The sequence below is a fragment of the Mus pahari genome, chromosome 17 (genome assembly GCF_900095145.1).
Source record: "Mus pahari chromosome 17, PAHARI_EIJ_v1.1, whole genome shotgun sequence".
Lineage (NCBI taxonomy): Eukaryota > Metazoa > Chordata > Mammalia > Rodentia > Muridae > Mus > Mus pahari.
The window spans coordinates 24,747,903-24,769,827 of record NC_034606.1 but is presented as its reverse complement, the minus strand read 5'-3'; the positions used below and the strand labels follow the sequence as shown (position 1 = coordinate 24,769,827).

The 21,925-nt window shown below is 49.6% G+C and overlaps 1 protein-coding gene across 12 annotated transcripts in view; it reads left to right on the top strand.

The window, feature by feature from the left end:
• Mtss1 (MTSS I-BAR domain containing 1) overlaps positions 1 to 21,679 on the top strand; it is a 143,446-nt gene extending 121,767 nt beyond the window's left edge. For 2 of the 12 annotated variants that reach the window (XM_021216398.2, XM_021216397.2), the window contains 8 exons: positions 6,259 to 6,416; positions 7,606 to 7,713; positions 9,215 to 9,312; positions 11,448 to 11,658; positions 15,395 to 15,589; positions 16,812 to 16,985; positions 17,328 to 17,490; positions 18,787 to 21,679. In XM_021216398.2, the coding sequence (XP_021072057.1) occupies positions 6,259 to 6,416; positions 7,606 to 7,713; positions 9,215 to 9,312; positions 11,448 to 11,658; positions 15,395 to 15,589; positions 16,812 to 16,985; positions 17,328 to 17,490; positions 18,787 to 19,487 (1,808 nt within the window). In that variant the 3' untranslated portion in view covers positions 19,488 to 21,679. Of the gene's footprint in view, positions 1 to 6,258; positions 6,417 to 7,605; positions 7,714 to 9,214; positions 9,313 to 11,447; positions 11,659 to 14,494; positions 14,615 to 15,394; positions 15,590 to 16,811; positions 16,986 to 17,327; positions 17,536 to 18,786 lie in introns of all 12 variants that reach the window. The other 10 variants (XM_029547976.1, XM_029547975.1, XM_021216400.2 and 7 more) reach the window with 6 other exon arrangements.
• The last annotated feature ends 246 nt before the right edge of the window (positions 21,680 to 21,925 follow it).

Here is a 21,925-nt window from a genome sequence, read left to right as displayed (position 1 = left end):
TTGTTAAGGATGGTTGTGAGCCACCATGTGGTTGCTGGGATTTGAACTCTGCACCTTTGGAAGAGTAGTCGGGTGCTCTTACCCGCTGAGCCATCTCGCCAGCCCAGGCACGTTTTCTTTGGGCAGTCATCAAACGTGTTAGGAGCATTGGGTTTAGATGGTGACTTTGTATGGGATGGTAAGGCTGGATCTCTTTTGAAATGTAAATTCCCATTGTCGCCTTGCCCATTCAGTTCAATATTTGTGTCCTCTGTGGCATCATTTGTGTCCAACGTGCCAGTGTTTATATCCTGTATTTTATTGCTGCCAGTTCTTAGATGGACCACTGCAAGAGAGGAAAAGGACCGACTGAGGCCGTTGTGGGCTGCGAGCTGAGGTCTGATGTGTGAGGGGTAGAAATGTGGGGCGTAGGGATCAGAGTCAGTGTTGGTGTGTGTCAGGGTGTAAGGAAAGTGTTTTTTGTAGGATTCTGGTAGCTTCTTCAGCATCGGTCTCAGGAAAAAGAAAGGCTCTTGGCCATTTCGCCAGTGCCCAGCAGCTCATTTGGCCTGGGTTATTTGTCAAGGTCTCTTGCAACTCTGAGCTTCCTGTGTCCATGGTCAGCTGCAGTGTGAGGCGTAGAGGCACAGGAAGTACCAGATACCGATCACCTGGGCTTTTGATCTGGCCACTTTGTTGACGAACTGTGGCTCTGTGGTCAGGAGACAGAGAAGACAGACAGACAGACAGACAGACAGACAGTCCTGCCCTGTTGTTGGTGGCTCGGCACTGGTAGTTCTGGCACTGTGTGAGCCACTTTGTTTTATTTTCCCCTTGGAAAAGCTACTGATCCCTGCCACCAGTGTTTACGTAAAGAAGGGGGAGACATTGTAAATGCTGGTATCTCCAGAAAGTTTTGTAAGTTCTCCCTGCATCATCAGAATCCCAGTGCCTAGGTCCTTCCTCCTTGGGCCCATGACATGTGCCTTACGTTTTTTATATTGTGCTAGCCTAGGAGTGTTTTCTGCAGAAAGTAGTAGTGGTTTCCCACAGAGGACTCCTAAGGGGCTCCTGAGTAGTGTTCAGAATTCCCCTGCGTGAGTAAAACCAAGACCTGGAAACCAGAAGAGGTCTGGGCTGTGGAGGTTGACTAAGGCTGGGGGGTGGGGGTGGGGGCTTTCAGAAAAGGCCAAATGCAGTTAGTCCTTTGTTCAGGAGTTTCGTCTGGAAAGCCATCTGAGACTTCCAAGCTCTCCATTTTGGCTGCTGCTTAGTCCTAGAATTTCCTGGCTCCTAGGCCGTCTAGGGCACGATGGTGGAGCTACTTGAGTAAACTCAATGAAGTTATTATGTTGGTATCTCATTCCTTTGGAGATATTTTGACTGCAGGCTTCCAGGCAAGTGTACAACTGGCAAACTCATACAGTTTCTGCCCTGGTGGGGGTCTGCGACCAGCAGGGCATACTGAGCTCAAGTCAATAAATAACTAAGGGGAGGTAAGACAGGAAACTTTACGGAGAGCCCCGTGGTTAAAGACAAGGGTCAAGAACTTCCGAGGTTCCAAGAACCTCTGGGGACAGTGCCTGGAGACTGGAGAGTTAATTAGGAATACAGAGCAAACCCCTGCTAAGCAGATGGGGAAGGGGAAGTCTGCCCAGCCCTGGGAGACTGTCAGGAAAGACTGTCAGGCGAAGGCTGAGCCTGTGAGCGACCCTTTCCAGCCTCGCAAGGACCAGCTTTGTTTAGGATCTGGGACATTTGGGGTTGGGCTTTTCGTGAGAGCAGCCAGACCTGCTGAGAAAGAGCGGCCATACTCGCCTCGGGAAGGCAGCTCAGGCTGTTCTGGGCGGACCGGCTCCAGAGGGACTGGAGAGACTATGGAAGCTCTTGTAGCTGTCTACAACAGACATCTTGGTGGCCCAGCCAGGGGGGCGAGGGGGGGGAGCAGGAGTGAGACAAGGGGATGGAGTTTGGGTGGGAGAGAGAGTGGGCAGTGCCTTGGGACCAGAGAGGCGACATGGCAGTTAAGAGCACCAGCCCCTCAGAGAGGACTCATATTCAATTCCCAGCTCCCACGTGGCAGCTCACAGTCTTCTGTGACTTCAGCTCCAGGATTTCCAGTGTCCTCTGCAGGCACTGCATGCAAATGGGGCACAGACATATATGTGGACTCATACATATAAAATACCCCCCATGAATGTTATATATTATATACAAATGTTTTATATATCATATAAAATATGTTTTATATATAAATGTTTTATATATACACACACTGTGTGTAAAATAAATTTAATTGCATAGTATGTTAGAGAATTTAAAAGAATAATCATTGTGTTTTGGTTTGATATATCCTAAATTGAAAACATTTCCCACTATAACCATAATTAGAGCAATCTTTACAGCTTATACTTATTTTAGAATGCTGTAATTTTAAAGTCCTCTAATTATAACATAATATCATATTTAAAATAAGTTCACTATAATCATAGTTTTTTATATATATATGTGTGTGTGTATATGTATATATATATATATCAATTTGATCATACATTCATTTTGCTTTCTTTTTTTATATTTATTTATTTATTTATTTAAGATTTATTTATTTATTATATGTAAGTACACTGTAGCTGTCTTCAGACACTCCAGAAGAGGGCGTCAGATCTTGTTACGGATGGTTATAAGCCACCATGTGGTTGCTGGGATTTGAACTCTGGACCTTTGGAAGAGCAGTCGGGTGCTCTTACCCACTGAGCCATCTCACCAGCCCCTCATTTTGCTTTCTTATTATTTTTAAAGCATTTATTTTGTTTTTTGTTTTTGAGACAAGGGAATTTATTTAAACAACTTAGTCTGCAGTCCAACAATGGATAGCTATGAATGGAAAGTTCAAGGATCTAGTAGTTGCTCTGTCCCAGGCTGGCCTTGAACTCAGGGACCTGCTTGCCTCAGTCTCCCAGGATTAAAGGCGTGTACTACCTTGCCTAGGCCTAAGCTTTTCATGGCCACTATGCCTCAAGATGTGGATCAAAACCCTGTGTCATCCTATGTCAAGATATTCAGGTCTTCAGTCCAGGTCTTCAGCCTCAAGGTCTGGGTCACAGGTGTGCCCTCCCTTTCTGGATTGTAGTTCGTGCCAGATATAGACAAGCTGACAACCAGGAATAATAGCCAACACACCCAGGTTGGCCTTGAACTCACTGTCCTTCTGCCTTCCTGAGTGCTAGGATTGCAGGTCTCTGCCATCACATCTGGAACAAATTACAACTAGACACGTGTTACAACTTGTGACAAGAAGAAAAAAAATGCAATTTTACAATTACAGACTTTTTTTCTTTGTGTGTGTGTGTTGTACATATATGCATGCATGTGTACAGGCACATGTGTGTGTACAAGCTAGAAGCTGACACTGGGACTCTTTCTGGTCGCTTTCCCACCATATTCTTTTGAAGTAGAGCCCCTCACTCAAACCCAGAGCTCGTCCATATGGTTGGTTTCACTGGACAGCTGGCTCAGGATCCTGTCTCCGCCTTCTGAGGCTGGGACTAGAGGTGGACTGCTCTGCCCACCCAGCACTTAAGTGACATATTGGGGATTTGAACTCCAATCTTGCTTATGTGATGAGCACTTAATGAGCCATCTCCTTATTCCTAGTCTGTTGTTTTAAAGTTTCTTCTTGTATAGAAGTTAGAGAGATGGGTCCCAGTTCTGTTCCCAGAACCCATAAGGCAGCTCACATCAACAGTCACTTCAGTTCCAGGGGTTCTGACGCCCCCTTCTGTCCTAATGGATACTGCATGTAAATGGTACCCATACATAACATACAGGCAAAATTCTCATATACATACAATTAAAATAAATCCTTTAAAATGAAAAATAGAATTTTCTGTAATCAAAACATATACAAATATTTTTGGTTAAAAACTCACACATAGGCTGGTGAGATGGCTCAGTGGGTAAGAGCACCCAACTGCTCTTCCAAAGGTGCAGAGTTCAAAATCCCAGCAACCACATGGTGGCTCACAACCATCCTTAACAAGATCTGACTCCCTCTTCTGGAGTGTCTGAAGACAGCTACAGTGTACTTACATATAATAAATAAATAAATCTTAAAAAACAAAATAAAACAAAAAAACCTCACACATAGATCTGCTTTCTCTTCCAGCATGCCCCACCCCCTCTCACCCCCATCCCAACCCAGCCATGTTGTCCCACAGCCTAGAGAGAGGGGGCAGTAGAGAGAGAAGGCAGGTATCCACGGGCTTCCGAGCTTGGCCGTCCGGTGGGTGGTATGGTGGACATATTCAGCAGGCGTAAGCAGAGGAAATCCGTAGTTGTCAGAGCATTGGTGGTTCCTGCTTTCGGGGCTTGAGTTTGGCCCCAGCAGCGTAGACATCCGTGAGAGGGAGAGGTTTCGGTGGACCATCCCAGGGGAGGATGGGAGCCTGGCTTCACCGTTCACTGTCTAACTACCCGGGAACGCAGTAGGTGAGGTGGGCAGGTTGTTTGGACGCCTGGTTCCCTCCGTGCTGAATGAAGGGAGAGGATCCTCTGGAGGGACAGGAAGTGGACGACTGGGTGAGCGGGTCACCCAGAGAATATTGGAAAATTCTCAGGAAGTAGGTGACTGCTGGGGGTGGGCGGGCAGCCTCTTATGTTCTTAGAGGCTCTGTGTTGTGTATACCGTATGTTACATAGTTTCGTGAGCCAGCGAAGGTTATTTATGTCTAAAACTGTGTATTCTGAGCTTATTATGTATTTCCAAGGGTGGGTTTTGACTGTATATGATTTTCCTATTATGCACTAGTTACAAACGGCTCTTAACTAAAACATGGCCACTCTTCTTTCGGACTTTTATTAAGTCTGTAGAGTTTTATGAAGTTCTATTAAGGTTTTTCATTCAGATTTGACATTCTCATCTGTGTCTGAGAGAAAGTACGGGGTATATCCTACAGCCACGGCAGGCCTCCCTGGCACCCAATGATGGGTTACATTTACTGTCTTACATGTGGCTTGTAAGGGGACAGCTATGGCGATTGATCTAGCAGTTTCCTGAATGGCAACTGAATTCGTCATTCACTGCGACAGTGGACAGAGAAGATAGGTCAAGGGCTCAGGGAGTCAGGCTGTCTGGGCCTTAGCCTTGATCTCTACCTTGGATGAATCCTTCAGCTTCTCTAAGCTTTGACCTCTTCATCCCGAACAGTTAGGAAGACCCTAACACCCCTTCCAGTTCTGTCTGTGTTTAAAATTGCGAAGCAAGTACTTACATAGCACTTGCTGTGTACACATGCAGTTACTCCGAGGGATCTCAGGGAAAGGCTAAAACCTCGCCCTGAAGGAGCTGAGAAATTCTTTCTCTGGCTTGAATGTAGGTAAAGCCTCCTTGCCAAAGGTCCTGGGTAGAAGCTTAAGAGCTAGTGTCCTGTGTGTGACCCTGCTGTCCCCAGCAACAGGTCAGATCTAGACTAGCACAACAGGACTAATTCTGCAAAGGCCAAATAATCTTGGTTTCTGGATATATATGTAAATGAGTGTGTATGACTGTGTTCTAATAAAACTTTATTTACACAGACAGCTATCCCCGTTCTAGAGTTGTTTAATTGATTACTGGAAACAGTAAAATGTTGTTCGGATAACTAGAATCTGGTAGTGTGGCCAGATAAGTAATATGGCTCCACTCAGTGTAGGTTTGTTCTTCATTTTGTCAGCAACAAAGACCTAACTATAGGCATCTGGTTGCCAGGCTCCTTCTACAGAAAGGGCACTGGAGCCCTCCATTAGGGAGTTAGACTAAGTGCCAACGATCCCCAGGTCCGAGGGCTAGGAGCTGAATAACCTACCTTTGTCTTCAGGAACTGAAACTTGTGCCTAAACAAAGGCTCTTTGACTGAGGTGGGCCTGACAAAGCCAGCTTGTATCCATTTTTTGGAAGCGTCTCTAGCCTCTCACCTTGCTCCCCATCCCCAGCCGCTTCCAGATGAAGGAAAGAAAGGAATGCAATGCTGTCGCTGTGTGACCCGAGGTTTGCTGGCACAGGGGTCTGCAGGCTCACACAAGGCATGCAAGCTAAGAAGCCATCTCAGGAGGTGCTCCTTGCTGGCAAATGAGCAGATAAATAAACACCCCCTTCAGATGTTAGGAACAGGAAGTAGATGCTCCTAGAAAAGCAGCCGCTTCCAGTCTTTTGGGAGCGATGAGGACTTCGGAGAAGGGACTTTGTTCTCGAAGCTGGCATTTCAGCGAGCTGACCATACAGCCTTGTTCTGTTCACAGGGAGGGGCGACATCCAGCCTCAGTTGGACAGCGCTCTCCAGGATGTCAACGATAAATATCTCCTGTTGGAGGAAACGGAAAAGCAGGCTGTGCGCAAAGCACTCATCGAGGAACGAGGCCGGTTCTGCACCTTCATCTCTATGCTGCGGCCAGTGATCGTAAGTCGATGGAAACCTCTGGAAGGCTTGAACTATATAATATGGAGGGCTTTCCTTTTTGATTTATGCATCCGCCAGCCTACTAACAGCCACCTTGAATCTCGAAGGCAGAAGTATGTCCACATATTAGATTCTCAGCGAGGAGCTGATGTCCACGTGGCCAACTCCTTATCCGCGGTTCATAGCAGCGCTCATCCTATTTGGGCTGGCTGATTGATTGATTGATTGATAGATAACTGAGTTAAGATAAGAGCCCATCTGGGCATGGTGGCACAAGTCTGTAATCCCAGCACTGTAAAGGCTGATACAGAGGATCGCTGTGAATTTTAGGCAAGTCGCAGCTACACGGTAAATTCTAGGCTACCTAGAGCTACAGGGTGAGGCTTGTTCTCTCCCCCACCTCAGAAAACAAACAAACAAAGGTGCATTTAAAGAATCTTAAGGTGAGAGTTCCAGGGCAGGGCCAGCACCTGTCAACTAGATAGGAACATTCTGAGGCCCACCGTATCTCAGACTCCAAGCCCCGGACCCCGCGCAGCTGTGTCTTAAGCCCTCGGAAGCATCTCAGGACCTGCTCCCACGTAATTTCCCAGTAAACCCCGAGCAGCGTTTGCAGCAGCCACTCTCGAGGCTGCAGGAAGGCCCTGGGGCAGCTCTCTCCACCCTAGCGGAGTTCTCAGACTGGAGTTGTTCCTCTGCCTGTACCTGTGCCCTCTGTTCCCGCCGGCATGCGGGAAGGCGACTGAAATGTTCGCAGTCCTGGCTTCCATCCCGCTTGCCAGCTCTTAAGGTGGGGCAGGGAGCAAGAAAGGGGGACAGTTAGCTCTATCGAGCACACGTGTTCTGTCATAAAGATCTGGACCCAAATATCCCCAAGTCACCTCAGCCCATGGAAGGATCCCTGGGAAGACCCCGGGCGGACCATCACACTGAATAAGCCTAGAAGTGCCAGGCACTGTAAGGGTGTTCTGTGTCCCTCCACTGTCCCCAGCACACAGGTCACTCCATGACTACATTTTTCCCTTTCTCTTTCTAAAAAAGGAACGACATGTCACCTTCAGCTTAGATCCCTCTCCTAGATGCCTTTCATGAGAGCTTGAAAAGGTCACGCAGTGACCCAGGTAGAAGTGGTTGGAACAAGACAGTGAGGGGACCCACACGATGACATACACAAATTGTTTCCCTTTAGGAGGAAGAGATTTCCATGTTAGGAGAGATTACCCACCTTCAGACCATATCGGAGGACCTGAAGAGCCTGACCATGGACCCTCACAAGCTGCCCTCCTCAAGTGAACAGGTAGGAACTTCGGACCAAGTGGTCAGGGGACCAGTCGAAGAAAGACTCGGAATTCAGGGCTCTGGTCATCCGTGTGGCGTCCATTGTATCTGAAATTACACCCGGATGTGACCATGTGCACATCGTCACTGTGGTGGTTATTGTGGCCAGCCCCTGGGTTCCGCTCTGTTTCCATCCTTTGTGAACCACCACCACTCCTCTTCACTATTATAGGGAAAGACGCTGAGGTACGGAGAGGTGAGAGCGCTTAACCAAGGCCACCACTCTAGTAAGCAGTGTCACTAGGATTTCAGTCAAGAGATGCATGACCAGATTCCAAGCTCATCCTCTCTGAGCCGAGAGCTATCAAAGGACCCCATGTCACTCTGTTGTCATGGCTTGCAACCCTCTCTGGAGCTAATCAAGTCATTCATGAGAACCTTTCCCGTCTGAGGAAAAGATGATGTATTTTAAAATGCTTTTACTCTTTTCGGTGTGTGTGACATTGATACTATATGTCTTCGTTAGGGTGCTAGGAACAACACCATGACCAAGGCAACACTTCTTACAAGGCCTTCATTTAATTGGGGCTGGCTTGCAGGTTCAGAGGTTCAGTTCATTATCATCAAGGTGGGAGCATGGCAGCGTCCAGGCAGGCATGGTGCAGGAGGAGCTGAGAGTTCTACATCTTCATCTGAAGGCCTCTAGAAGAAGACTGGCTTCCAGGCAGCTGGGACAAGGGTCTTAAAGCCCGTGGCCACAGTGACACACCTACTCCAACGAGGCCACGCCTCCCAATAGTGCCACTCCCTGTGAGCCAAGCATATACAAACCATCACAGTGTATCAAGTGGGGAACAACTGACCAGCCACATGCTGGGTTGAGCCTTTTGCAGACAGTTCTTAACTCTCTGCTTAGACAGTTAGCTGAGAAGCTAAATTTGGAAGCTTTGTGGTTTTCCGTCTATGAGGTTTTGTATTAAACTCGAGTATGCGTTGACTCAATAAGTAGACCTTAGTGGAGTGCCTGTTAAAGAGAGCAAGAGGTGGACCTTACACTCAGTGGCTCTTTGTCACAAAGAAGACACACAGAAATGATTGTGATAGGATTGGCTCACTTGTGGTTCAAGCGGTTTCTGTACTTCTAGCCTGGCCAAATAGGACACGAGTGTCTACTGAACATCAAGTGGTTAAAGTGCAGCCAGCGAGCCCCAAAACCATTATTGTCTTTACGGAGCTGCAGGCTGAAAACACTGCTGATTTTAGCCTGTGTTTAAAAATAGCTCTTAGGAGTTGTTAGTCCATCACTGTAATGATCTTTATCCTGGTATTCCAGGGCTTTCCTCTTCTAACTCCCCCACCCCATTAACGCCAGCTTTTTGCTCGTCTCCGAAGGACTGTGACACTGAGGGATAGATATGGCCCTTCAGTTGGAATGTGCATCTTCTCTGTTAATTCTGCCTTTGTGTGGATGACACCCCTCTCATCCGTCCCTTACGCAGCTGTGCTCTCTGTCCCTTCAGGTGATTTTGGACTTGAAAGGTTCTGACTATAGTTGGTCGTATCAGACGCCTCCTTCTTCTCCCAGTACAACCATGTCCAGAAAGTCAAGTGTCTGCAGGTAAGTGAAGCCCCGGGCCTCCTAATGCTTTCCAAGATGTATTTATGTGAGTGCAATGAAGAGCCGGGCTGTGTGCCCAAAGGGGGCCCGTTTGAAATAGGAAATAGTGAGGTGAAGAATGTACTCACTCTTTAGTCTGTCTCTGTCCGTCATCCCCTACCCACTAGTGTTCCATCAGCGGGTCCAAAGTAGATTGATTGTTTCTTTCCTTTTTAAGAAGTTGATCTAGCCGGGCGTGGTGGTGCATGCCTTTAATCCCAGCACTTGGGAGGCAGGCAGATTTCTGAGTTCGAGACCAGCCTGGTCTACAAAGTGAGTTCCAGGACAGCCAGGGCTACACAGAGAAACCCTGTCTCGAAAAACCAAAAAAAAAAAAAAAAAATTGATCTGGGGCTGGTGAGATGGCTCAGAGGTTAAGAGTGCCGACTGCTCTTCCAGAGGTCCTGAGTTCAAATCCCAGCAACCACATGGTGGCTCACAACCATCTGTAATGAAATCTGACTCCCTCTTCTGGAGTCTCTGAAGACAGCTACAGTGTACTTACATATAATAAATAAATATTTTTTAAAAAATTGATCTAACTGTAGCTGTAACAGAAGCTACAGTGACTTTGGCCATGCTGTATCCCTCATGTCTACTCACACCGTTCTGTGGAAATACAGACGCATTTGGGACAGTCCTGGGTCCTACGGGACCATTACGTGGTCTCACCGGGCAGCTGTTCTTGGTGTGTGGAGGGCAAAGGTTTATTCTGTTCTCCAAAGGCGCAAGTATGGTCTGACATGGCTTCCTGCCTTGGTCCCGCACTACACCTGCTGCCAATCATTTGACTCGAAGTAGTGAAACCAGATGGCTGTGAAGTAGCCCAGAGAGGAAGGAGCAGAGGATCAGCTCAGGCTGTTAGGGAGATGCAGCCCAGCATCCTGCCTGCTTCATTTCACCCAGGAGCTTGTCGGGTACATACGTGGCAGGCAGTTCCAGTCAAGAGGCTATGTCCTCACCTCTTCCCCGAAGATGTTTGTTTTCTTGGTGCCTTTAGTGGGCTGTATGTTTATTTGAGACAGAGGAAAATCCTTTTTATGCTTCAGTGGGTCAGCAAGGCCCGTCTCTTTAGCGTAGAACAAGCTACACTGCGTTCTCCTCCTTCCTGGTCCTATTCCCTTGCACTGACAGGAGCTGGCCGGAGTGCAGTTGCTGCTGTGAGCTTTCCTTTCGGTCCTCAAATGCCATCTTCTGGCTAAAAATTGTAGCATTTATCTCACCACGCCATTTGCTCCCCCTGCTGGGCTCACCTTGTGTGTGACAGATCCCTGCCAGGAATCTTAGCATCAGCCCCTTGGTGTGCTCCCCTAACTCAGCAGCTTCAAAACAGAAGCCACACGTTTGCAAACCCTGAGCCTCCCCCAGGCTTGCCAGGCTGCTACATCCCCCCAGGGGCATTTGTAACTGCCCTGCACATTTTAGCTCTGCCTGGACCAGTGCAGGTAGAGCACCTTCAGGGAGGGAGCCATTGCTCCACTTCCTGCTTAGTTCACCTTAGAAGTGAGCAGCTTAGCAATGAGTGGCTCTCCTCACTGAGAGCTGCCCATGATGCTACACCCAGCCCTCACATGGTTTGACAGGGAAACGCCCACAAAGGAGTCGAGCCAGTAGTCAACTCGCATGCTCTCTTAATAAAATACTCAGTCCCCCTAAAGTTGATTGGCCGATGTACTTTGGTGGACAGAATCCACCTAAGTATCCACCTTAAGTTAGAATCCACCTTAAACAAAGGGTATCTGCCAGTGCTGTTTAGCTGTGTGGCCTCTCCCACACCCAAGGATATGAGACCCTGTCCCTGCTTTGGACTTAGTGGCTTTTTGCTGCAGGCAGAAGAGATCGTCCCCACTTCTTTCTTTATATCCCAAGTGTTTGTCCCAGTTTCGTTGGTAGGTGGCACAGTAGAGTTGGGCCTCATTGCTTATTTTGTAAAAAGTATAGGCGCTAGCGTGCTAAGACCCAGAACCTAGCCCTCTTGCTGTTCGCCTAGAAGAACCTCTGGTTCACCAGCCCGATTGGGTCTTTGACAACACGTTGCGTGTTTGTATGCTTCTCCGGGGCAAGGAGCTGATGTTGCCTTGTGCTTTCCCCAACAGCAGCCTCAACAGCGTCAACAGCAGTGACTCGCGGTCCAGCGGGTCCCACTCACACTCGCCCAGCTCACATTACCGGTACCGCAGCTCCAACCTGGCCCAGCAGGCCCCCGTGAGGCTGTCCAGCGTGTCCTCCCACGACTCTGGATTCATATCCCAGGACGCCTTCCAGTCCAAGTCACCCTCTCCCATGCCACCTGAGGCTGCCAACCAGGTAAGGACGCCCTTCACCCAGAGAGCAGCAGGCACCCAGGGTGCCCTGAGCACTGGTGACAGGTCATTTAAGAGAGACCCCCAAAGGGTGAGATCCTCTAACTTGGGCTGGAAGCCTGTCTCAGTCAGCATCAGCAGTAGTTACAAATACCGTGTTGGTTGGGCAAGCAATCACTTCTAAGTAGGTAGCCTCAGAAAGACTGGGTCTCTCCCCTGCATCCTTGTAGTGCCCAAGTTGGTGTGACGTTATGCTCCACAATGTCATCTCAGGTTTCCCCAGGGACAGAGACCCTATTGGCGAACAGTGATTCCCCGGACCCTCAGTTCCAGTGACTTGTTAGAGCTCCTGTGGGTAACTCTGTTGGCACTTTGACCCCGGGAGGAGGATGTCTGATCTCTCCATGTACCGGAGTTTTGGTGACACTTACCGAGCTAGACCAGGCCACTTGCGTGTGTCAAGCAACAAGTGTATACAACACTTGGGGGTGCCTGTCTCTTAGGGTCAGTTTGTCAGCTTTGGCTCAACACTTGTTAATTAATTAGCACAGTGTACCCAATGCTAGGACATGATTGGTGCCACCATCTAGTGGGTCCCCTAGCGCCACCTGCTGGAAGGTGGAGGATGGTGGGGAGGCTGCGCCAGAGGACCTGGTTGCTCAGCCAAGGTTAGCAGAACCTCATTTTTCAGAGCTCTGCAGCATTATTCAGGGATGGTGGTCTCCCTCTCCCCTCCCCCCCCTCCAGAGATGCGATTTCCCACAGAAAGCTCTGGCCCGAGCAAGCCTGGTCCGAGTGAGCTGCATTTACTTTCAGTGTGTTTGTCTCAGCTGGGGCGCCTTGGCTGGGCCCCCAGGGCCTCCATCCCTCTTATGTGCCCACTAAGCCATGCCTGCTGTGCTCCTACCAAGCCGCATGTGGTCAGAAGGAGGACAGAACCATTGCTTCCTTAAAGGCCATCGTAGTGTGCGGTCTAGCTCCGTCTGTTTCTAATGGATTGAGGACTAACACTGTACCCTGATAACCCTTGCTGAAAAGGCAAAGCCTTTCTCTCTCCTCATGCTTCTGTTAGTGGCCCAAGCACAATTTCTGCCCCAGTGATGTCTGGGGGAGCAAAAGATAGTAAATTAGGGGGGGGGGGAGTCGGTCTCTGAAGTCTGAAAGCCTGTCCCCGCCTGGCTGGTTCCCGAGAGTCGGCTAGGGAGAGTGCCTGACACTCAAGCCAAGTTTGGATTTTCAACCCTTACCAGGGTGAAGTGACACATGCCTCTCACCTCAGTGACCACTGGGAGGATGCAGACAGGTGACCCCCTTGCTGGGTAGTTAGTGAGAGACCTTGCCTCACAGAAGCAGGGGGACAGGAGAAAAGGACACTAACTCTAACCTCTGGCCGCTTCACACACACAGCAGTAGGCTTTCGGTTGGTTGGTTTGGTGCTGGATGTGGAACCCAGGGTGTGTGTGTGTGTGTGTGTGTGTGTGTGTGTGTCTCTCTCTCTCTCTCTCAAACACCCCCCCAACACACACACCAATAAGCTGTCTGTTTTATTGGTGCTAGGTGTGGGACCCAGGGTACACACACACACACACACACACACACACACATACACAGACATGTACGCACACACCCGCACACCCGCAGGCTCCCTGCATGTTTTGTTGGTGCTGGGTATGGAATCCAGAGTCTCTCACAGGCATGCGACCAACCATTGTCGTCTTACACCCCCAGCCTTAGGATACTTATAATAAGCCAAAGGATGGAGCAGAATTTAAAGGAGAATTCTTCCTTTTCAGACAGCACAGCTGCTCGCAGTCAAGTAAAGAGGAACTTGTAAGACATTTCCCAGATCACGCCAGCCAGAGGGCTCCACCTCCCCTCTGAGATAGGAGAAGGATAGAAACATGAATCTGGCGGCCGTGACAGTTGATCCAGGCGCTCATAGTGCTGAAGGACCTGATTTACTTAATCAAAATGGAGTTGAGCTAGCGTTTGTAGCTAACAGTGAGGGACTTGGAGCAAGAAGGAGAGGGCTAACGGGGAGTGGTGTGGGCTTTTGAAACCTCAGAACCTGACCCCAGTGACATTCCCTGTAGCGAGGGCACATTTCCTAATCCTTCACAAGCCGATTTGCCAACTGTAGACTAAGTATCCCAATATATTAACCCACGGGACCCATTCTCATTAAAACCACCACACCAGGCCACAGAGTTGAGGCGCGGCATACCAGTGACCATAAAGGCAGAGTCCTTACTACAGCAGAGTGTCAGAGGCCAGGCTTGGGGCAGGGGACTGTCAGGCACCTGGGCTTAGTGGCATCAGCACTGGCATACCTGTTCCCCACACCTGGTCCTCTCCAGATGCCTCATCCTGCGGTCATCACCAGGCTTCCCTACTCAGAATCTCCCAAGTCACTGTCCAGAATTAGAGCCACCATTCAGCCACTTCTTGCCTAGGGACAGTTTTGTGCCATGTCCAATACCTATGGACCTATAAGGTCCGTTCTGGGTCCTTGTGGTATATTGTCATATGCCCAAGGGCACAAAGCTTGCAGAGAGGCCCAGTGTAATAAGCCGGTGTCACTCTACCAGACGAGTGCCAGCTAATGTCTGCAGGCTCCACACGCCTCACATCGCTTTCTTAAAACCTGTGCGGGTGAAAATGAAGCCTTAACTTACTGTCTGCTTCTCTTATCCCCCCCTCTTCTGTGTATGTCTCTATGTCTGTCTCCCTTTCTGTCCGTGCCCTTCCCACCCCGCCCTTCCTCCTTTATTTTAACGATGATTTCCGGCGGCCTGTGGTTTGGTTCGTTGGTCCCCTCGTGTGGCTCTTCCCCACTGCAGAACTCATCCAGCTCTGCCTCCTCAGAAGCGTCGGAAACCTGCCAGTCAGTGAGCGAGTGCAGCTCCCCCACCTCAGTCAGCTCAGGCTCTACCATGGGCGCCTGGGTGTCCACAGAGAAGGTGACTGGCCAGGGTCACGGCCATGGTGGGCTATTCTTCCTGACCTGCCCCCCGCCCGCCTGCTACACACACAGCCTCCGCAGGATCTGCTCCAAAAGCTGAGCCCTCTCTGGGATAGGGTCTGGATAGGTGGAGGGCTCCCTAGCTACCTAAAGATGTGGTCAGTGAGGGAGAGGAAAGGGGCGCGGGGGATTCGGAGGTGTGAAGGCTTCCTCCCCAGAACAGGGTCTGTGTTCATCCCTTCTCCCATCTTCCTTCTCGAACATCCCACGAGAATGTTGGATGCGACATCTCACTGTGTCCGAGGTCATATGCTTTCCCACCTTTCAGTTTGCACGCCCTCCCCTCCCCCCTCCCCATCCCTAAGCTTGATGCGGAGTCTGCATCCCGAGCAGAGTGCCGATTGGGAAACCTAGAATGAACAGATCCGTTCACCCCCAGCTACTCTGATTTGCTTAACCTGATGAGTGGGTTCCCTAGTGCGGCGAAATCAGGCTTCGCTGGTTTTAAAAAAAAAAATTAAAACACTAACAGCGTTGATTCCTAAACGGTTCTAAAGCACACAGGTCAGATGGTCCCCCAACTGAGCCCATAGCTCTTTGCGCCCTGCCTCTCCTCCTGAATCATTCACAGGCAGAAGAGCGCCGGTGTTGATTTTGTTTGTAAATATTCAGGTTTCCCCGTGCCCTCGGTGTCAGTGCCGTCTTGGACCTCTACACTCATCCTGTTATATTAATTTTTTTTTTCCTTTTCTCCTCCCTTTTTTGTTTTTGTTTCCAGTTGTCTAATGGGTTTTCTCACTGTAGTTTATCAAGTGAGGCCCATGCAGGGCCCGTGGGTGCAGGCCCCTTCCCTCATTGCCTGCCTGCCTCCCGCCTGCTCCCTCGGGTCACCTCTGTCCACCTTCCTGACTACGCTCATTATTACACCATTGGGCCCGGCATGTTCCCGTCATCTCAGATCCCTAGCTGGAAGGTTTGTGTCTCCCCTCCCTCCTCCCTCCCTCTCCTCCTTTTCCCCTCCCTCCTCCCTCCCTCTCAAGTTCTCTCCTCCCCTCCCTCCTCTCTCCTGAGCTCCTTCCTCCCCTCCCTCCTCCCTTTGCTCCCCTCTCCCTCCTTTTCTTCCTCCCTCATTGCTTCTGTGCTCATCCATCTTCTGTTCTACCATCCCCCCCACCCCCACCTACCATCCTCCCCTCGACTCTACCCTTACTTTCACACTCTGCCTTCTTCCCCACAACCCTACTTCCTCAGGAAGCCGCCCCCTCCACCCCTGCCTCAGGGGGCACCAAAAAGCAGCTAGAGATAGTTTCCACATGGAACAGAACCTTAAGTCTTCCTTTAGAGATTTAGCCCTGGAGACTGGGAATCAAGGACGCGGCTAGGCTCTGCATTTGGGTGGAGCTTGCTGGCTTCCTTCCCTCCTGGGCCACCTACAGTTTTATCAGAGCCTATGTCATATGCTCAACTTGTCCCCCCCCCCCCCGATGACAGTCCTGCTGCAGTAACAGAACCGCAGCCTGGAGTATGCATTGGATCATTATGCCCTCGCTCGGAAGTATATGAACTTTGCATTTGATTGTTTTATGTTGAAACCCGTTTGTTTCAATATAAAAACCAAACTTTTAAGTGATTTCCCACCAGGGTGGTTGAGGCTCCAGGACGGTAAGTCAGAACCTGGGGCTGCCAGTATTTTGAGCAGCTTATAACTTCATCTCTCAGAATCTTCCAAACCCGCTGCAGATCCTCGAGCCCTCCCTGTCCCAGGGTGGCAGGTGCACCTGTAGAAAGGCTGGTGGTGCGCTAGGGCCCCCTGGTGGCCACTTAGCCTTGGCCAAATCATTCAGTTGCTCTAGGGTCCTTCCAGCAGAAGAGCAGGCCTGGCTCCTTGAGATGTCGCTCTCTCTCCCTCTCTCTCCCACCTGATGCTCTAGTATATAGTGACCAGCTGTCGGTAGCTTCTGCGTATCTGGTTGTTGAGAGTTTTTAATCTTGGGCAGGGAGGAGAAGAACGGAGGTACTGGGGGCAGCACGGGTGGGGAGGGTGGGGGGGTGGAGTACTCAGTTAGTGTGGGCAGGCAGAAGGCTAGGGGCTAGCCCCTGCTAGAGCTGCCTTGTGTGGGCGGCTGTGAATGGGCGGTTTTAGCCTTCCATCTGGGTTAGGGGGCCATGGCTCTTCACTGCATTGTTCTACTCAGGACTGGGCAAAGCCAGGGCCCTATGACCAGCCACTGGTGAACACCCTCCAGCGACGCAAAGAGAAACGCGAGCCAGACTCCAATGGGGGAGGACCCCCTACGACAGGAGGGCCACCTGCAGGTGCCGAAGAGGCGCAGAGACCGAGGAGCATGACGGTGTCAGCTGCCACCAGGGTGATGCACCTGTTCTCTGTATCTGGATTCAGTTAGGCCAAAATGGGGGACCAGGGACCCCGACCTTGCTCGGGGTCCACATAGCCTAGCAGCTGGAGGGGTGGCTCTCCATCCTTCTAACCCCAGCTCCACAATGTGTAAACGACAGGAGAACCCTCGTGTGGTAGTAAGGCACATACAACTCTTTAGTTCTGAATGGGAACTATGCAGGTCTCAGTAGCCACCACAGACACGGATGATGCTCACGGGAGTGACCTGGGGTCCCACCTAAAGCCATGGGTGTGGTGGCTCTGGTCTCTTGAGTTTACATCCCCCTGCTGTGGTCTGTCCTCCGTCCTGCAGCCTGGTGAGGAGATGGCGGCCTGTGAGGAACTGACACTCGCCCTGTCCCGGGGCCTCCAGCTGGACGTGCAGAGGAGCAGCCGGGACTCACTACAGTGCTCCAGCGGCTACAGCACCCAGACCACCACCCCGTGCTGTTCTGAGGATACCATCCCCTCCCAAGGTACGAGGCGCCCAGCTTGCCGTCCGGCTTTCCGGGCGGGTCCAGGTGAGGAGGCAGCGAGCCGGCGGCTGTTCTTGCCACAGCCTAACCCCTGGCTACGGACGGGCTTTGGAATCTGTCGTCTCTGGGTGCTTTTGGGGACATTTTGCTCATTTCTCGCCATCCGTGTGTGATGCTCCCCACCCTGCATTGAGGCCCGTGCGTGTGTGCTTGGTACTGTGTGAGGTGCCTCTTCTCCGTTTTAATCTTCACAGTCATACACAGGAGAGAGATTTTTATCCCCGTTTTGTAAATGCGGACACCAAGGCTCAGTAACTTGACCAGATCCACCTAACTCCAGTCTTGAGAGATGGAATCCAGCCCCCAAGTTCTTAATCTAGTCGGAGGTGGGCACCCCACCTCTCTCCCTCATCGCCATACATATGGGGCAGGCAGAGCAGACATCTGACACGAGAGTCGCTGTGGAAGGGTTGGCTAAAGTCTCCCTGTGACCCACACGTTACTAAAGATCTGAGTCAGTGAATCTCAAGTAAAGGCGCCCCTCCTCCCACCCCGTCAGGGACAGTCAGCAGTCTGGACCTATCTTTAGTAGTCAGAACCACAAGGTTACTACTGGTGTCTAGAAGCCAAGAGGCTGGCGGTTTTCTAACCCCCCTCTGAAACACTAGCCCTCCAGACCTCACCCCAACAAAGAATTACCTAGCCTCAAGCCTCCAATTTCAGTTGGCCCTCTGTTCAGAAACCTGGCCCCCGCGATGCTTACCGTGAGCATCCCTCCCTCGTGGCCCTGAGATACGCACAGAGCCATTTGTATTTGGTTTTCAGGAGCTCCATCCCTCACCAGCCCTCCCTTGGGCTGTTAGCTGTTCTCATTGGAGATAGTAAAGCCAACATTGTTCTGAGAGAGAGAGAGCTTTCTCATGGCTAATTGTGGACCAGGGGTCCGGACAAATTTGTGTCCTTTGCTCCGACCTCCCAGAGGTCATTGGCAGCAGCGTTGTCACAGCTCAGTGGTCTGGGGTTCTTTCCCCCCACCTCACAGTCCTCTGTTGTGGACGCCCAAGGTACACTAGTGAACAGAGAAAAGGGCTCCTGTGGGGAACTGACGTATTGTGCTATAGGTACTGTACTGTAGGTACTGTACTGTAGGTACTGAGGCGGTGTTTTAGCACCGGGGCAGCGGAGGGCGAGGCCATGTGTCTTCTGCCTGGTGTGATTCCCATCCTCCTACCGCGGCATGGGGAAAGAAGAGCTGTGTCCCTGGCCCTGGACCATCTAATCAGGTCCCATCCTCAGTTTCAGATTACGATTATTTCTCTGTAAGTGGCGACCAGGAGGCAGAGCAGCAAGAATTTGACAAGTCCTCCACCATTCCAAGGAACAGTGACATCAGCCAGTCTTACAGGCGGATGTTCCAAGCCAAGCGTCCAGCCTCGACGGCTGGCCTGCCCACCACTCTCGGACCTGCTATGGTCACACCGGGGGTGGCGACCATCCGACGGACCCCTTCCACCAAGCCTTCTGTCCGCCGGGGGACCATCGGGGCCGGTCCTATTCCCATCAAGACACCAGTGATCCCTGTCAAAACCCCAACTGTCCCAGACCTCCCTGGGGTTTTGCCATCCCCTCCAGATGGGCCAGAGGAGCGGGGTGAGCACAGCCCTGAGTCTCCATCTGTCGGGGAGGGGCCACAGGGTGTCAGCAGTATACCCTCTTCCCTGTGGAGTGGCCAAGCGCCCATCAACCCTCCACTTCCAGGCCCAAAGCCCAGTATCCCTGAGGAACACAGACAGACGATTCCAGAGAGCGAGGCTGAAGACCAGGAACGGGACCCCCCAAGTGCCACTGTCTCCCCAGGCCTGATCCCAGAGAGCGACCCCGCAGACCTGAGCCCCAGAGAAAGTCCTCAGGGAGAAGACATGCTGAACGCCATCCGGAGGGGCGTGAAGCTGAAGAAGACGACCACCAACGATCGCTCAGCACCGCGCTTCTCTTAGGTACTCCTGGTTCCCAGGAGATGCTGCCAGCGGGAACGAACTCTAATTAATAAAGCCTAATTTGTCTTGATCCATTCCAGTCTATAATCAAGCAAACGATTTTGTAGGCAATTCGGAATTATGCTCTTTTCAAAGTATTCAACATCTTTAGATAAGAATTAAAAGCAACATATGTAATTGACATAACCTTGATCTTTTAATTTGTAAATATTGACGGTTTCTTTCTGCATATTTTAACCTTAGTTTCCCTTTTGATTTTTCTGAAGGTGCCAAATTCCATTTAACTTTTTTACAGGTCTTTGTAAAATTTTAAAAGCATAAAGGGGAGCGGGGTGGGTTGGGATGGGGAACCTTGGAGTAATTTCACAAGAGGATTACATACTTAGTTGTTTTTCTTTTTTCCTTCCCTCACGCTTTTGTAGGTGCATTGTAGTTGTCTAGTTTAGAAGCAAATTCAAGTTATTTTAATGGATAAACACAACAGATAAGGGGTGAAACCCTCACTAACATATACTGTGTTCTGGAGGAGAAACGCAGGAGTAACCGTTGAGCAGTATGCAGAGAAGGAAACCGGACATGGTGGACTGTGTGGGGATTGGGGGGAGGGCTGGGGGAGGGGCACACTGTCAACATAGCCAATCCTGTTACATTTAAGAGTAGCCTTGTAGGTTGAATTTCCAGTAGCTTCATGGTTAACGCATCTGAATAAGCCATACTAGATTGCAGTGTTTGTTTCTGTAAGGATTTTAAGGACTTCCTTTCTCCTAGCATTCCTCTTGACCACCCACACAGCGCCCACACCCGGTCCTGCGCATGCTGCTGCCATGGGTAGACATAGTCCCTCCTTTACTTTCTCGTCTCTTATACTCACTTCCACTGAATCCAAATACATCCGAAGGGGTAAGGCAATTCAGAAAACGTGCAAACATTTAAAAAATGATAGCAGGGAATTCTTAGATAATAGAAAATGCCTTTTACTTAACTGTGCCCAGCAGGCTGGGTGCGTTGAAAAGCCCAGATATTTTGAAGAAAAAAAAAATTCAAACAGATTTATCAAGGGTAACCAGCTTGGAGTCTAGCAATTTTGCCAATGTGCTTACCAATCTGGGGGCTTGTTTTTCTTCCCTTCCTTAAATGAGGACAGTTGATTGGCTTTTAAAAACACCAGAGCAAAAAGGATTTATTTACTGTCAACTGGGAGTCTGATTTCAAATCAGGCAATGTTTTTTTCTTCTTCTTTTTTTAAAAGCGAATTTGTCTTTTTTTTTTTTTAAAGTGGAAGTTAAATTTGTTACAATGCCCATCCTGAAAGTCAACAGAGAACTGTAGATTTCAAGAGCTCACGCTTAAAGACAGCTGTTAAAGGGCATGGCCCTCGGCAGTACAGCAGCTGACAGTACACGCTTGACATTTTGGGCAGGAGACTTGGTGGGTCCCATGTGCTCCACAGATCCCTGTTGGCTCTAGCCTCTGATGACGTAATCTTCTACTTTAACACATAACCACATCGGATGTGAGAGTAACGTTCCTCTAGTCATTGTTCTATAGATTAACATTTAACACTGCTGTGATTGATTGCTCAAAGGACATTTTATGTTATGGCTTTAAAGCAAAGGCATGATTATTAGAAATGACTTAAGCTCTTTTCTTTGAAAAACAAGCTCCTTTTACAGACTATAAGCAAACAGTAGTGCCTGTGGTTTAGCCCGCCAATCTTGATGACTCAAAGTAGCTGATGCATTGTGCATATGACGCTTGAGATGGTTTTTGCAGATGCAGAAATCGCCGCAAGGTCATCCTAATAGATACAAGTGGTATTTTAAACCTTTGAAAGGAATGGATGTAACTGTACGCTGGTACAGCTTTTCACTTGTTTAGTTTTTAAACGTTAGTATAATCTGAATAAAGTTAATATAAACTGTTGCCAAATTCAATGTAGAAAGAATGTGACAAACACCTTGGGTAGTTCTGTTTGTGTTTTTGCATATTGTAAAAGCAGTGTCACAGCTGAAAACGAACCCTTTCTAAAGGTAAATTATTGTGATTTAGTTGCTAGTTTGTATTGAGAGTTGACCTCTCCCTGTGCAGTTTTTGTTTGAAACTTGTATAGATAACAGCGTGTAATGTGTCTCCCTTCTACATTGTAACAGTTGCTTCTGCCTACCTTATAAATAAAGAATCACTAAGAAAAAAAGTTCTCAGGTCTTCTTTAGATTGTTAGAACATGGACAGAGCCTCAAACTAAGAAAACATCCGGGGAGTTATGTCTGTGGCAGTTACTTAAGGGCTAGAGTTGCCTAATTATTTGAAAACAGTTCCAGTGAGTTAACAAAACCTAAAAGCAACTAGGTTTTACTGGTAGCTTAGGAATACTTTACTATGGGCTGGCAAGATGGCTCAGTGGGTAAGAGCAATGACTGCTCTTCTGAAGGTCCTGA